The 16265-nt window shown below is 34.2% G+C and overlaps 1 protein-coding gene across 1 annotated transcript in view; it reads right to left on the minus strand.

The window, feature by feature from the left end:
- Positions 1-11368, minus strand: part of dcc (DCC netrin 1 receptor) — a 185484-nt gene extending 174116 nt beyond the window's left edge. Inside the window, exons 1-3 of the mRNA XM_073840175.1 lie at positions 11316-11368; positions 8609-8706; positions 5657-5980 (exon numbers count right to left, since the gene is read on the minus strand). Of these exons, the coding sequence (XP_073696276.1) occupies positions 5657-5980; positions 8609-8706; positions 11316-11368 (475 nt within the window). The remainder of the gene's footprint in view (positions 1-5656; positions 5981-8608; positions 8707-11315) is intronic.
- Positions 11369-16265: the final 4897 nt, after the last annotated feature.

The following is a 16265-nucleotide window of genomic DNA, read 5'->3' on the forward strand; positions in this document are numbered from 1 at the left end:
ATTTTCTAGACAAGTAAAAATTATTGTCTTGTTTTTAGTAAAAACAAGTCTAAATGAAGTGAGTTTTTGCTTAAAACAAGCAAAATAATCTGCCAATGGGGTAAGAAAAATAATCTAGTTGTCTGCTTGAAATAAGATTTTTTTTTCTTACCCCATTGGCAGATTATTTTGCTTGTTTTAAGCAAAAATTCACTTAATTTTGACTTTTTCTGAAAACAAGAAAATAATTTTAACTTTTTGATTTTTAGACATTTTGGCTGGAAGAGGACAAAAAATAAGTAAGAAAAGCATTTTTTGCAGTGCATCAAAGTTGCATTTATTTGATCAGTAATACAGAAAAACTAATATTATTAAATATTATTGCAATTCAAAATAACAGTTTTTATTTTAATATACTTTAAAATATAATTTACTTCTGTGATGCAAATCTGAATTTTCATCAGCATCATCACTCCAGTCTTCAGTGTCACATGATCCTTCAGAAATCATTCTAATATGCTTAATATTTATTTTTTTGGTCTGTGATACTTTTATCAGAATTCTTTGATGAATAAAAAGTTTAAAAAATACAGCAATTATTCAAAATAGAAGTCTTTACTCTCACTTTATCAAACACAACCTTGCTGAATAAAAGTATTAATTTCTTTCAAAGAGAGAAAGAGAGAAAAATGTACTGAGCCCAAACTTTAAACGAGGTGTTTATTATTACAAACGTTTTCTATTTAAAATTTTGTTTTAATTTTAACGTTTTATTTATTAAAGAATCCTGAAAAAAAAGTATTACAGATTCAAAAAAAATAATTAAATATATATTTGGCAGCACAATAATAAATCAGTATATTAGAATGATTTCTGAAGGATCATGTGACACTGAATACTGCAGTAATGATGCTGAAAATTCAGCTTTGCATCACAGGAATAAATTACATTTTAACGTATATTACAATAGAAAACCACTATTTTAAATTGCATTAACATTTCACAATTTAACAGATTTTTCAGCATTTTTAATCATATAAATGAAGCCTTGATGAGCAGAAAAGTCTCTTTGTAAAAGCATTAAAAATCTTACTGATCCCAACCTTTTTTTTATATATATTTTCTTACTTTGTGTCTTTTTGTCCAGCCAAAATTTCTAACAATTAGATAAATAGAACAAAAAAGAAAGATACTCTTGTTTTCTGTTTGAAATAATAGCAGATTATTTTGCTTGTTCTAAGCAAAACCTCACATAATTTTGACTTTTTTTTTCTGAAAAAAATAAGAATTTTTACTTGTCTAGAAAATCCTATATTTTTAGCTATTTTGTTGGCTGGAAACTAGACAAAAAATCCAAGTAAGAAAAGCATTTTTTTTTTTTTTTTTTGCAGCGTGACAAACTAAAAAAAATAGCTATAAGAATCATATGCAGAGTCACTTAGGAACCAGAATTATTAATGAGACACGTGATTCTCCACAGAGAGAGAAAGCGAGCGAGCGCAGCGCTCCATCAGCAGATTATTGTCATTAATGTGCTGTAAATGGTCTTCCTCTCCTACCATTTAAAGATCTCAAACAATGAGTGGTGCTCATTTAGGAATGTCCGCACAGCACACGAATGAAACGGGCCGTTTACCAGCATTATCAGCGGCTCCCAGAGCATTTCCAGCGGGCCACGAGAGCAGAAAGCTGAACGACTGGAAATGAGAGCGTTTAATGTCTCTGTGAAGGTTACTGAGCTCCAGCTGCTAAATCAGCTTTATTTCATCTGAACCGCTTCTCAACATCAGTCTGTGTGTGTTCAATGACAGCGAGTCCGAGCACAAACATCATCGTCCCATTAAACACACGTCTGTCCGTCGCTTAATGCTTAAACAATGTGACTTTGAGTTAACAACCTGCTTTAAACACGTCCATCCATGGGTCAAAATAACCTTCTACAACCCAAAACTGTGACTGTGCTAAAAAAAGCTTAATATTTGTGACCCTGGACCACAAAACCAGTCATTATTAAACATGTGAAAGTTGAATAAATAAGTTTACATTGATGTATGGTTCGTTAGGATTGGACAATATTTATCTGAGATGCAACTATTTGGAAATCTTCAATCTGAGGGTGCAAAAAAATCTAAATATTTAGAAAATCACCTATAAAGTTGTCCAAATGAAGTTTTTAGCAATGCATATTATTAAGCAAAATAAATTGCCAATGGGGTAGGAAAAATAATCTTGCTTTCTGTTTGAAATAATTTTTTTTCTTGTTCAAAGCAAAAACTTGCCTAATTTTGATTTCTTTTTTCTGAGAAAAAAAAAAAAAAGAAAAAAAAACAGGAAAGTAATTTTTAATTGTCTGAAAAAAATCCTTTTTTTATATTTTGGCTGGAAACAAGACAATCTAAGTAAGAAAAGCATTTTTTGCAATGCAAATTGTCTTCATGGAACATGATCTTAATATCCTAATGATTTTCGGCATAAAAGAAAAATTGATAATTTTAACCCATACAATGTATTGTTGGCTATTGCTACAAATATACTGGTGCTACTTAAGGTTTTGTGCATTCAGTACACACAAAAATAACAGAAACTCAACTGTGAGTCGGTTTCAATTAATTATTAGCTTTTCATCATCTCATAAACCCCCTGCAGTTCTTCCATTTACCCCAGTTTAGGAAACCCGGGAGTAATGTAATGTTTAATGCATTTCAAGAAGGTCAAAAGTAATCTAAAAGTAATCCAAAAGTATGCCTGGAATGAGTAATCTAGACTACATTACTGACTACAACTTTCGTTTTGTAATTTGTAACCAAGACCAGACTACAATGTGTAAGTGCTCCACCCAGCACTGGTTATCTGGCATTGGCAATTAGATGCGGTTGCCAGATTCTAAGAGATTAAATCCCCCAATTAGTGTTTTTCTCTTAAATCAATTTCTGCCCTGTGTTTTACTCAGTGCTGGTCCTAGACTTCTAGGGGTCCTAAAAATATTTAACTGAACATTTGTAACATTCTAGTAGACATTATAGCCTACCAACAAAGCACAATTTAACTTGAAATTGATAAGTTAATAAAACAATATTCTTTGGCTATTTTTAAGAGCCCCTTCTTAAATCAGGCATGTGTTTTTAGTGTACAAATAAATGCAGCCTTGCTGAGCAAAGGAGAATGTTAGAATAAATGTATTAATAGAGCTGTTTTGTCTTACTTTTCCAGAACAACAGTAAAATGCCAACACTAACATTTCTGAAAGTAGACTTTTATTTAGTGGTAAACCCGCAAGAAGAGCTCAGTCCTAGTGTTTGCTGGCAGCAGCAGATTTGTGAATGATTGTCATCTTTGGTCTTTGAACCCTGGCTAAGGAGCTGCTGTCAGAATAAACACAATTGGTGTCTGGTGTATTAGACAACAGAACGTTCTGGAGTTGATTGACTAATGGATGATTTCAGCCATCATACAGTAACCTTTCTCTTCTCATGAAGACATGCGATGCGCTTCTAAACAGTCTCTCGCTGTCGCTGCTTGGAATGATTTTTGTGTCTTTCTCTGACAGTTTTAAATGCGTCCACACTGACCACATGTTTGCTGCTTTAGTGCTCGCCTCTATTTGATCACGTCGCCTCATTGTTCGATATAATTTATTCGCTTTCCGCTTATTATAATTTCGGTTGCCAAACATTCGGTGCATCCCTAGAAAATAGTGTCAATGATGCAAAATGACAACAGTAAACACTCAATTTTTAGTTAAAGGCAGTTTGTCATTGAATTCAGTGAGTCCTGATGTAACACCGCGGCTCAAACGAACAACAGCAAGAACCTGCAGCTTGAGGTTAATGCAATGCTAATGAAGCACATGTGAATATCTAATGTCATCACATTATCTGTGTGAGTGTCCATATGTAAAGTCAAGTGATTAGCTGTGTTTGATCTAATTAGAACAGCAGATGTGTTTGAGGTTTAATGACTCTGTGCTTGTTCATCATCACCAGGAAAGCAAACAAACATAAAACAAAACGTGACAACCTGCCCCAACATGACATTACTGAGGAAAAAAAGAAGACTTTTTTTCTGTAACTTGAATGTTTGAGTCTGCTAGTCACATTCCCTGTGGTTATTTTATTAAACAGTCTCGGTTTTGCAAACCTCTATTTGTTTTTGTATTATTATAATTTATTGCAATCATAAACACACTGGTTTAAAGTGCATATAGTTGTACCGCTTATTGCTGTTTGTTAGTTATTTTCCTATTTTTCCTGAAGCTGTGAAGCTGACGCTTGCAACGCAAGGGTCATGGGGTCGAATCCTAGCAAATGCATGAACTGATAAAAATGTAAATGTGCACTTTAAATGCAGTGTAAGTCGCTTTGTCGATAAAAGCGCCTGCCAAATGCATAAACATAGAAAATGTTTACAGCAAACGATTCAGTGCATCTCAAGACCATCTTCAGTGCTTAATCCCACTTATTTTCAACTTTTTGTGCCTTTTTTTGGGGGGATTGCAAAAAAAGATTTTCTTACTTAGTATTTGTGTCTTGTTTTCTAGTATAAATATCTAAACATTCTAAATCAAGATGCATTTACTTGACAAGAAAAATCATTTAAGATATTAAGTCTTGTTTTCTAAAAAAAAATCAATAGAACAGAAATTAATTATAGAAAATGATAGAAATTAAAACTTTAATTTAGCAAGGATGCTTTAAATTGAACTTTCTATTCATCAAAGAAACCTGAAAAAAATCCCCTCAGCTGTTTTCAACATAATATTAATAATAATAAATGCTTCTTAAGCAGCAAATCAGTATATTAGAATGATTTCTGAAGGATCGTGTGACACTGAAGACTGGAGTAATGATGCTGAAAATACAGCTTTATAATCAAAGGAAAAAATTACATTTTAAGATTCACATAGAAAACAGTTATTTTAAATAGTAAAAATATATATTTATTGCTCATTTAGATTTTGACGACTTTGAAACAAATAAACGCACTGCAAAAAATGATTTTCTTAGTATTTTTGTCTTGTTTTCTATTATAAATATCTAAAAAAATTACTGAATCAAGATTAATTTACGTTACAATTAAAACGACTTAAGATATTACATCTTGACTAAAAAATAAATAAAAAAATTGTTTTAGTTTTTGCTAAAAACAAGCAAAAATATCTGCCAGTAGGGCAAGAAAAAAAAATCTTGTTTAGCCTTTGAATTAAGATAATTTTTCTTACCCCATTGGCAGATATTTTAGCATTTTTGATCCTTTTTTTAAGAAAACAAGACTTAATATCTTAAATATTTATTACTTGTCAAGTAAAATTTTGATTCAAGAATTTTTAGATATTTATGAACAAGACAAAAATGCTAAGAAAATCATTTTTTTGCAGTATTTTTGTGAAACATGATAAAAAAAGAAAAAGAAATGAGTAATTTCATTCTTCAAAAATGCATTCAATTGATCAAAAGTATCATTAAAGGCATATAAAATGTTACAAAAGCTTTCTATTTAATGGTGAACAAAATGTAACAATTAACGCAAAAGTAACAAGTAAAAATAAGCAAAGCAATTAGTTACTTTTTACTGGAGTAACGCAACATTGTAACGCATTACTTTTAAAAGTAACTTTCCCAACACTGTTGAACCGACAAATCATCCATCAGCCAATCAGGAGAGACAGCGCTGCTCTTACCGGCGACGGTGACTTTAGCGGTGCGGCTGACGATGGCTCCGACTCCCTCCAGCGCGGCCAGACACTGATAGGAGCCCTCGTCCGGCCGGTGGTGTCTGGAGTGAAGCACGTTCTGCACGAGGAGCGATCCGTTGGACAGCTGCTGTCTGCGCTCGTCCACCACCGCGCTCAGGAGAACGCCGTCCTTCTTCCACGCGATGACCGGAACGCCCTGATCCGAACGCGCCTCGCAGTCCAGCTGCAGCACGCCGCCTCGAACCGTCACCATGTCCTGCGGCTCCAGAACGAAACGCAGCTCCACGAACGCCCGACGAGGATCCGAGCCTGAAGACAGATCAGCAAAAAAAAATGTTTTTACTCAAATAAATGTTAATTGGCATCAAGAAAAACTGCTAGATGTACTAAAATAAATTACTAATACTGAAATACAAATTTATATTAAAAAAAATGTAGATATTAAAATGACATGAATCACACAACATTATTTCTACAACTTTAACTCAAATGAAGCTATGAAAACTATGAAAGCCGCAGAATTAAAAAAAATGAAAAATGTAACTGCAACTTTTTATCTCACAATTCTAAAATTAAACTGCAAACTATAGTAACCTGTTTACACCATGTAATAAAAAAGGTCATTGTGGCATTTTATCTCACAATTTTATATCTTAAAATGTTAAGTTTATATTCTATATAAACTCTGAATTGTGAGATACAAAGTTGCAATTACCTTTTTATTTGTATTTATTTATTTATTTATTTATTTATTATGAAAGCCACAAAAAAAGTAACTGCAACTTTTTATCTCACAATTCTATGAAAACACTTATGAGGTAAATTTAAAAATTATGAGGTAAAATTTCAGAATTGCAGGATATCAACTTTTTTTTAGATTTACATCTTACATGTTTTTTTTCTGCTAGATGTGTACTGAAATAAACTAATAGCTAAAATAAAATAAAAATGATCCACATATTTATAATAAAATGGAAGTAATAAAATATAATTGGCAAAACTTTATTATATTTAAACAACTTTATTTAGATATTTAAAAAAATGGCACATTTCACAATATTATTACTACAACTTAACTAAACTACTGTATGAAAACTTTGAAAGCTTGTTTCTGACACAGAATAAAAAAATGAAAAATGTAATTGCGACTTTTTCTCTCACAGTTCTAAGAAAAAAAAATAGGTGAGAATTTTGAGAATTACAGAAGATTTTTTTTTCTATTAGATGTGTACTGAAATGAACAAATGGCTAAAATAAACATAAAATAAAAAAAATTATAAAAATGATCCACATATTTAAAAAAACGAATTAATAAAATTAATAAAAAAGACAAAAAGTGAGAATAATGAAGTAAAAATTCAGAACTGCAGGATATAAACTCTAATTTTGGACTTTCTTCTCACAATTCTAGATTTACAGAAGATTTTTCATCTTCTATACGTACTAAAATAACCAACTAATATATATAATTAAAAAATAGAAAACTTAATTGTGACTTTTTATCTCACAATTTTAAGAAAAAAAAAAGAGAATTATGATGTAAAAATTCAAAATTGCAAGATTTAAACTCTAAATTTTGACGTTTTCTCTCATAATTCTAGATTTACAGAAGATTTTTCATATTCTATATGTACTAAAATAACAAACTAATAGCTAAAATAAAAATTAAAAAATGATCCACATAAAAAAATAATAATAATCAATACAAAAAATCCCAAATAAAACTGGCAAAATTTTAACTAAAATTTTAAAAAAAATTAAACTAAAACTGCAAACTACAGGAACCTGTTTACACCATGTGATAAAAAAATAAATTAAAAAAGGTCATTGTGGCTTTTTATCTCACAATTTTATATCTTAAAATTCTGAGTTTATATTCTATATTATAGTAATTGTGAGATACAAAGTTGCAATTACCTTAAACACAAAAACTGCATTCAAAAACACTGATAAGTATAACAGCATCTCTATTATACTCAAATAACACTGATGAGGATTCATGTTTCCTACATCAAGAAACTGGCATGTGTGTGTGTGTATAAATGAAGGTGAGTTTCAGCACCAGGCGCTGTCCTCGCATTGAAATGCATTAATGTGTGTGATGGCCTTCATTCAGCAGGTTAGCCGTGAGTCTCCGCAGCGTGTTCATGCGACGCTCAGAAGAGCATCAGACGCTCCTAATTCACATAATTCAGATGCTAATTCATACCTGCTGAGAAGCGGCTCTTTCTATCGGTGGTTTTGTTTTTGTGTGTGAGGAGACGCTACTTCAGCGCTCAGCGTGATGAGCCCTTCACCGCACACACACCTCGCGCATTATGCAATATTTTGGCTAATTTGATCAGGCTTTCAGCTCCTGATGGGGGGCTGCTCACATTACACGTGTTTCTGTGTTCACAACCAAAGAGATGAAGTGAAACCGAGCAGAACTGAGTCTGAGACGCGCTTCAGAAGTTTAACTTGATATAAAATCTTGAAAACATTTTTGGAATAATTAAGATGTTTTAATGTGAAGGAAGTCTCTTCTGCTCACCAAGGCTGCATTTATTTGAAGATTATTTGAAAAAGACTGTAAAATTGTGAAATATTATTCTAATGTGAACTAGCTGTTTTATATGTGCATTATTACTACAGATTTCAGTGTCACATGATTCTTCAGATTCATTAGAAACGTTTCTGATTATTTAATATCTTTAATCAGCATACTGATTCAAGAATTTTTAGAGTTTTATACTAGAAAATAAGACAAAAATACTAAGTAAGAAAATCATTTTTTGCAGTGAAGCTCTGCATCAGCAGAAGAACACGTTCGATGTGAAGCGAAGGTCTTCAGCTCCATTTAACATGTTAAATTCACTCTGCAGAACTGCAGACTTCCATCAAAATCAGCAGAGAAGATGCACAGAAACTGTGGATGAGCTCATGAGACACAAACACAGAGAAGAGACTCTCTGATGAATCTCAAACGCTTCGGTGTCTGCAGCTCGTCGTCTCCATCGCTCAGGAACGACAGCTCTTCTTCACGGAGCGCCGTCCTGAGATGGAAATACTTTTACAGAGACAAAAAGAGGACGGAAGGTACGGGACGGAGCAGAACGGATGTGAGGAGAGATGGAGAGCGTCCTTTATTTGACACGCCGAAGCAGATGTAATTGAAAAAAACCTGTCAGGTTTCCCTCAGCGGCAGATTTTAATGCGATAGTCTGACAGAAGGACACGCTCCGCATGTGCAATGAGCTCTGAAACACACTGCATCTGTAGATATGAGTCTCACTGCTGTACTAACACACTTTAACATTGAAAATCTCATCTATCTCACAAAGAAAGACTTTCAGCATCACATCAGTCCCTCATGGAGACCATCCTGACCTTCTGTATACAAGCTTCTCAGTGTAAACATGTCTTCAAACTCTGTCCATACTGCAAGCAATACACAAATAAATAAATAAATAATACATATTAAAAAATATTCCTAAATGAGCATATTTTTCAAAATATATTTTATTTAAAATAAACGAAAGCCATAAAATCAGAAATGCCTAATGTTAATGGACGATAAAACAACAGTATCAAATGATTTGCGAACTCCTACAGAGCTCCGAACTGATTCGCGATTCGCCTTTTGAACTTCGGGTCTGAATCAAATGATTTGCGATTCACGCTCTAAACTTCGGAATTAAATGATTCGTGATCTAAACTTCGGAATTAAATGATTCGTGAACCCCCAAATGATTTGTGAATCCCCATCGAAGTTCCGATCTGAATCAAATGATTTGCAATTCGTGATCTAAACTTCGGAATCAAATGATTCGTGAACCCCCAAATGATTTGTGAATCCCCATCGAAGTTCCGATCTGAATCAAATGATTCGCGAACCACCAAATGATTCACGAACCTCCATCAAACTTCCGATCTGAATCAAATGATTTGCAATTCGTGATCTAAACTTCGGAATCAAATGATTCGTGAACCCCCAAATGATTTGTGAATCCCCATCGAAGTTCCGATCTGAATCAAATGATTCGCGAACCACCAAATGATTCACGAACCTCCATCAAACTTCCGATCTGAATCAAATGATTTGCAATTCGTGATCTAAACTTCGGAATCAAATGATTCGTGAACCCTCAAATGATTTGTGAATCCCCATCGAAGTTCCGATCTGAATCAAATGATTCGCGAACCACCAAATGATTCACGAACCTCCATCAAACTTCCGATCTGAATCAAATGATTTGCGATTCGTGATCTAAACTTCGGAATCAAATGATTCGTGAACCCTCAAATGATTTGTGAATCCCCATCGAAGTTCCGATCTGAATCAAATGATTCGCGAACCACCAAATGATTCACGAACCTCCATCAAACTTCCGATCTGAATCAAATGATTTGCGATTCCTGATCTAAACTTCGGAATCAAATGATTCGTGAACCCCCAAATGATTTGTGAATCCCCATCGAAGTTCCGATCTGAATCAAATGATTCGCGAACCACCAAATGATTCACGAATCCCCATCGAAGTTCCGATCTGAATCAAATGATTCGCAATTCGCGCTCTGAACTTCAGGTCTGAATCAAATGTTTTGCGAACCCCCAAATGATTCGCGAACCTCCATCAAACTTCCGATCTGAATCAAATGATTTGCGATTTGTGATCTAAACTTCGGAATCAAATGATTCGTGAACCCCCAAATGATTTGTGAATCCCCATCGAAGTTCTGATCTGAATCAAATGATTCGCGATTCGTGCTCTAAACTTCGGATCTGAATCACACACTGCAAAAAATGCTTTTCTTACTTAGATTTTTTGTCTCGTTTCCAGCCACAATATCTAATAATTCTTTAATCAAGAAAGTTTTTCTAGACAAGTTTTCAGAAAAAAAAAAGTTAAAATTAAGTGGGTTTTTGCTTAGAACAAGCTAAATAATCTGCCAATGGGGTAAGAAAAAAATATCTTATTTCAAACAGAAAACAAGATTATTTTTCTTACCCCATTGGCAGATTATTTAGCTTGTTTAAAGCAAAAACACTTAATTTTGACTAGTTTTTTCTGAAAAGAAGAAAATTATTTTTACTTGTGTAGAAAAACCTATTTTTTTTTTCAACGTAAATAAAATGTTAGTATAACAGATAGAATGTTGAATGGAGTCTCCAGGTTCAAGCTAAAGTAATTTCTCGTGATCCTCACATAAGAACTGCGGAGCTGCGCAGACGAGACACTGAGTGCAGAATGCCTGAAGAGAGACACAAACTCAATCCAGCTCTTCATCTCAAAGGGAAAAACACACAGTATGTGATTACGGAGAGACTCAGAGAAACTGTGATTGAACACGACTCCAGCGACAGCGGCAGCGACCCGACGCACAGATTAAAGCCAACGCGGAGCGCTTTGTGTGGTTTGATGTGGATGAAGAGGACGTTATTATCCTGCTGCTGTTCAAACACACGCCGAGGTCAGAGAGACCATCTGAACAAACCATTCATACTGAGAAAATATGACAAACACACCAGACCACACTCACCCTGATCAACACTCAACTACTGCCTGAGAAAGTGTGTGTGTGTGTGTGTGTGTGTGTGTGTGTGTGTGTGTGTGTGTGTGTGTGTGTGTGTGTGTGTGTGTGTGTGTCTTGATCTCCTCACATCCCATCAGCTCTCTCATATCTCCTCATCTCTACATTATTGCCTGTCACCATGGTTACGGTGTGTCCGGTCACCTTATCGATCTCTCTCTCTCTCTCTCTCTCTCTCTCTCTCTCTCTCACACACACACACACACACACACACACACACACACACACACACACACACACACACACACACACACACACACACACACATCGAATTTTAAATTGTTCATAGAAATCTAAAATGTTAATTATTTGTCCTGCTTTTTTTTTTATGTATATACATGCATGTTTCTGTTGCATACATATCTGTTTTACATTCAATGTAAACACTCTGCTTTGGCAATACACTGTAACAATTGTCATGCCAATAAAGCACATATTGAATTGAATTGAATTGAATTGAATTTGCTATTGTTTTTGTTTTCATTTTATGCATTTATTTATTTATGGATTTATTGTGTACCTGTTATACTATATGCCTGTACAACTTGTTCACTGTTTATTGCTTTGGCAACATTGTGCTATTTTACAGTCATGCCAATAAAGCTCAATTGAATTGAATTGAATTGAAAATTGTCTCGTTATCAGAAAAAAACAAGTGAAAATTAAGTGTTTTGCTTGAAACAAGCTTAATAATCTTCCAATGGGGTAAGAAACATGGTAACTCTTTACAATAAGGTTCTTTAGTTAACATTAGTTAACCACATGAGTTAACATGAACTACTGTAATAATGAACTGCACTTATACAGCATTTATTAATCTTTGTTACTGTTAATTTCAACATTTACTAATACATTATTAAAATCTTGTTAACATGAACATTAACTAACATGAACAAACAATGAACAACTGTATTTTCGTTAACTAACATTAATGAAGATTAATAAATACAGCAGCAAATGTATTGCTCATGGTTAGTTCATGTTAGTTAGTACATTAACTAATGAACCTTATTTTAAAGTGTTACCAGAAAAATAATCTTGTTTTCTGTTTTAAATTAAAAAAAAATTGCTTACCAGACTGACAGATTATTTTGCTTGTTTTTTTTTTTGTTTTGTTTTTTTCCTGAAAACAAGAAAATTATTTTATTGTTTGTCTAGAAAATCCTTCTTGATTTAAGAATTTTTAGATATTTTGGCTGGAAACCTCACAAAAAATCTGAGTAAGAAAAGCTTTTTTGATAGTTTGGAGATATTTATTCAGTAAAAGGTCTGTTTAATTGTACAGATGTCCAGCTTCACGTGTTTTTTATCAAGTAAATGTCAGAATAATTGTAGATGAACACTTACTGGACTGAAACAGCTTGGATTTATTTGATTCTCCATTAATCATTTTGTAGAAAAATCAGTGAGTGTCAAATCTGATCTTCAGGATCTTTTGAGTAACATTGGTTTCTAGAAGCTTTACTTTCGCTGTTCCTTCCCAAGCCTACAAAACATCTCACATCTTTTGCATAATGTTTATTTGTTCATCTCTCAACTGGATTGAATTGCATTATAATTTTTAATCCTCTATTCAAAACCCTGTATGTCAGTCTGTACAGGGCAGAGTTGGGGGTAACGCATTACAAGTAACGCAAGTTACATAATAATATGACTTTTTCCAAGTAACTAGTAAAGTAACGCATTACTTTTTAATTGACAAGAAAATATCTGAGTTACTTTTCCTTCATTTATTGATTAAAAGCTCTCCTGTCCCCATGTTGAGAGAAATTGTGAGTAAGATGTTACTTTAGTTCTAGAATTAATGTGAACATGCATTAATTCATCTCACTCACTAAAAAACAGATACAGTGTTCTTCAAAATGAATAAAAACACTGAAATTCAATGCAAACCTGCAATAATTAAATATGTTCAATAATACAAATATCCTTTAAGCACATTTTATTAACCGATGTCTTTGCTGTCAATTCATCCATACTAATAAACAAAAATAACTCAAGATAATCTAACATTTGTTTTCTTCTTTTATTGCTGAAGAGTTGACATTTGTTCTTCTGCGGTCGACTGTACAGACGTCCATTTACTTTTCTCTAAACCTGAGGCTTTTGCTGTAAAAAGGCTTTTACATTTGACAAAAATAGAACTTTTTGTATAAAAAACAAGCAAGCCCTGCCCAGATTTAAAAAGTAACGCAAAAGTAACGGAACGCATTACTTTCCATAAAAAGTAACTAAATAACAGTCACTTTGTTAGCGAGTAACTCAATATCGTAATGCATTACTTTTAAAAGTAACTTTCCCCAACACTGCTACAGGGTTCAAAGATGATCCAGATTTAGTTCTGGAGCTCAACCCTGAACCACAGACAACTGGTCAGTTTTTAACCATCTTAACCAGTGTTGCTCAGCTAAAGTAGTCAGTGCATCCTCAGATCAGATCATCCTCTATGATCAACAAATGACCAACTACAAGAAATCCTGACCCAGTGCTCCTCCTAACACTAAAGCCACTGTGTTAACTCCAGATCACAGTGACACCAAAACACACCAAACTACAGACGGCCGGATTTGATTTAACACCGAGTCTGACATCACGAGAGGAGCTGCACTGTTAAGGGCTCCCCGGGGACCAGCGGAGATCAGGGTGAGACGGCAGCTGCTTCACCGAACTGAGTCTGGAGCACAGATGGGGCTCCAACACACAAACACACACCCACAGACACAGATGCACACACACTTTATTTCGTCTCACACTGCGGCCGTGTCAGAGAGAGATGCAACCTGACAACCAGCAGAACCACAAATCAAGATCATAAAGATCCTGCTGATTAATAATGAATCAGTCTGTCTGTATGAGAGATCAGATCAGGTCAAAACACATGATGAAGTGCTTATAAATGATCAATCTGTCATCGTCTACACCTTGTGTGATTGTCTCCTCAGTGAAACACAAGTGCTTTATTGTCCTACAATGAGAGTCAATGGGGTCCAAAGTTCAACAGAACTCTTACTGGTTCATAAAAACATGCACTGGGAAAAATGCTTTTCTTACTTAATTTTTTTTGTCTTGTCTTCAGCCAAAATATCTAAAACTTCTTAAATCAAGGATTTTCTAGATGAGCTAAAAATATTGTTTTGTTTTCAGAAAAAAGCAAGTCAAAATGAAGTGAGTTTTTGCTTAGAACAAGCAAAATAATCTGCCAATGGGGTAAGAAAAATTATTTTATTTCAAACAGAAAACAAGATTATTTTTCTTACCCCACTGGCAGATTATTGCTTGTTTCAAGCAAAAATACAATAGATTTTGAAACGTTTTTTTTTTTTTTTTTTCTTGTCTAGAAAATCCTTCTTGATTTAAGAATTTTTAGATATTTTGGCTGGAAACAAGACAAAAATCTAAGCTAGAAAAGCATTTTTTGCAATGTGAGGGTTAGTAAATGTTGACAGAACCTTTTAAATAATAATTTAAAGAACTTTTGATTATTGAAACATTGATTATTAATCAAAACAATATTTTTAAAGTTAATATTTTAATTATATATATAATTTTTTTTTTTTTTAATAAGTGATTTATTTTAATTGGTTTACTTTTTTTTTTTTTTTTACTATTTACACTTCAAAAAATAAAAGGTACTTTATTGGCATCAATGGTTCCATGAAGAACCTGGAACATCATAGAAACCTTTCAAATGCAGAAAAAGTTCTTTATAGTCAAAAAGAGTTAAAATGTTCTTTAAATTGTTTGTTTTAAAAACTGTTCACTGATTGGTTCTTTGGGGAACGAAAAATGGTTCTTCCGTGGCATTACTGCAAAAAAACCTTTTGAAACCCTTATTTTTAGTGTAATTAAATGAGTGTTTCCACATCATTTTCAAGTCCAGCATGAAATCAGAGTGTTTGTGAAGACCAGACGCTCTAGTGATTCGTTTCTTCGTTGTGTTCAGTGTGTCAGAGACGTGTTTAGATTTTTGGGGCCCCTAAGCAAGCATTCCCAGATGGGGCCCTTTCTATAGAAATCGCATTCTCCAGGGCCTGTGGTTTACAGAGTGCCTAAACACGCATGAGTTTAATGCGGCGCAGGTAGGAGACCTTGAGTTCTCTGATGCCGCTGCTCATTTGACTAAAGCGCAATTACCCAGGAGAATGGAATAAATTATGCAAATCAGCCTTTAACTTCTATTAATGCTGCTGTTTATTTGTCCAGTGAATCTGACGTTCACAGAGCAGCAGCTAGAGCCTGAAATTACAAATCAAATCACAAAAACTGCAATTATATAAGTACTCTAATGGGCTGATCATAATAATACAAATAATAATTGCAATTTTTCCTCAAATTGTTCTGCGTATTAGTAATTTTTTTAATGTAATATATTATATAATATATATAATATATTAAGTCAGTTTACTTGTAAAAAATGTAATTTTCTCCAGTCGCTGTCCATTGTGCTGAAATATCAGTCTGAGGCTCTGAGACACTAAAGCATCTCTGAGTCCAGAAGTGTTTTAAACACAGAAGAGCAGTGTGTGACAGTGAAGCGCTCGAACGCAGGAGACGGTGATAACGCTTAATGAAACGCCGCTGTCGCGCTGAAGGATGAACAGCTCCAATCATCCATCTCAATAGCTCAGCATGAAGGTTTGGAAATTAGCATGTGTCCTTATCAAAGCCACGAGTCTCTGTCTCTTTATGACTGTCGTCCAGCACACTTGATTTATATCCGTCTGCACAAAACAAACCGCTCCACATTATAAAGTCGACTGATACATATTAATTATGCGGATCCCTCGCGGCTCTGATCGCTCAAAGAAGGAACACCTGAGACGCAAACGACAGACAGAGACACTGGCTGAGCGTGAAGCATGCTGGGACGGCTCACGGGGGACACACAGGTTTGACCCTCATAAACAGCGTTCTAGAGCGTGTTTGACAGACCCACGGGACACGGCTAATGAACCTGACCGTCATACGGCACACGCTAATGAGACACGCTCCACATATGTGCCGCACGGCTCACGTCAGT

Source organism: Garra rufa, chromosome 5 (assembly GCF_049309525.1).
Source record: "Garra rufa chromosome 5, GarRuf1.0, whole genome shotgun sequence".
In the NCBI taxonomy this organism is placed as follows: Eukaryota; Metazoa; Chordata; class Actinopteri; order Cypriniformes; family Cyprinidae; genus Garra; species Garra rufa.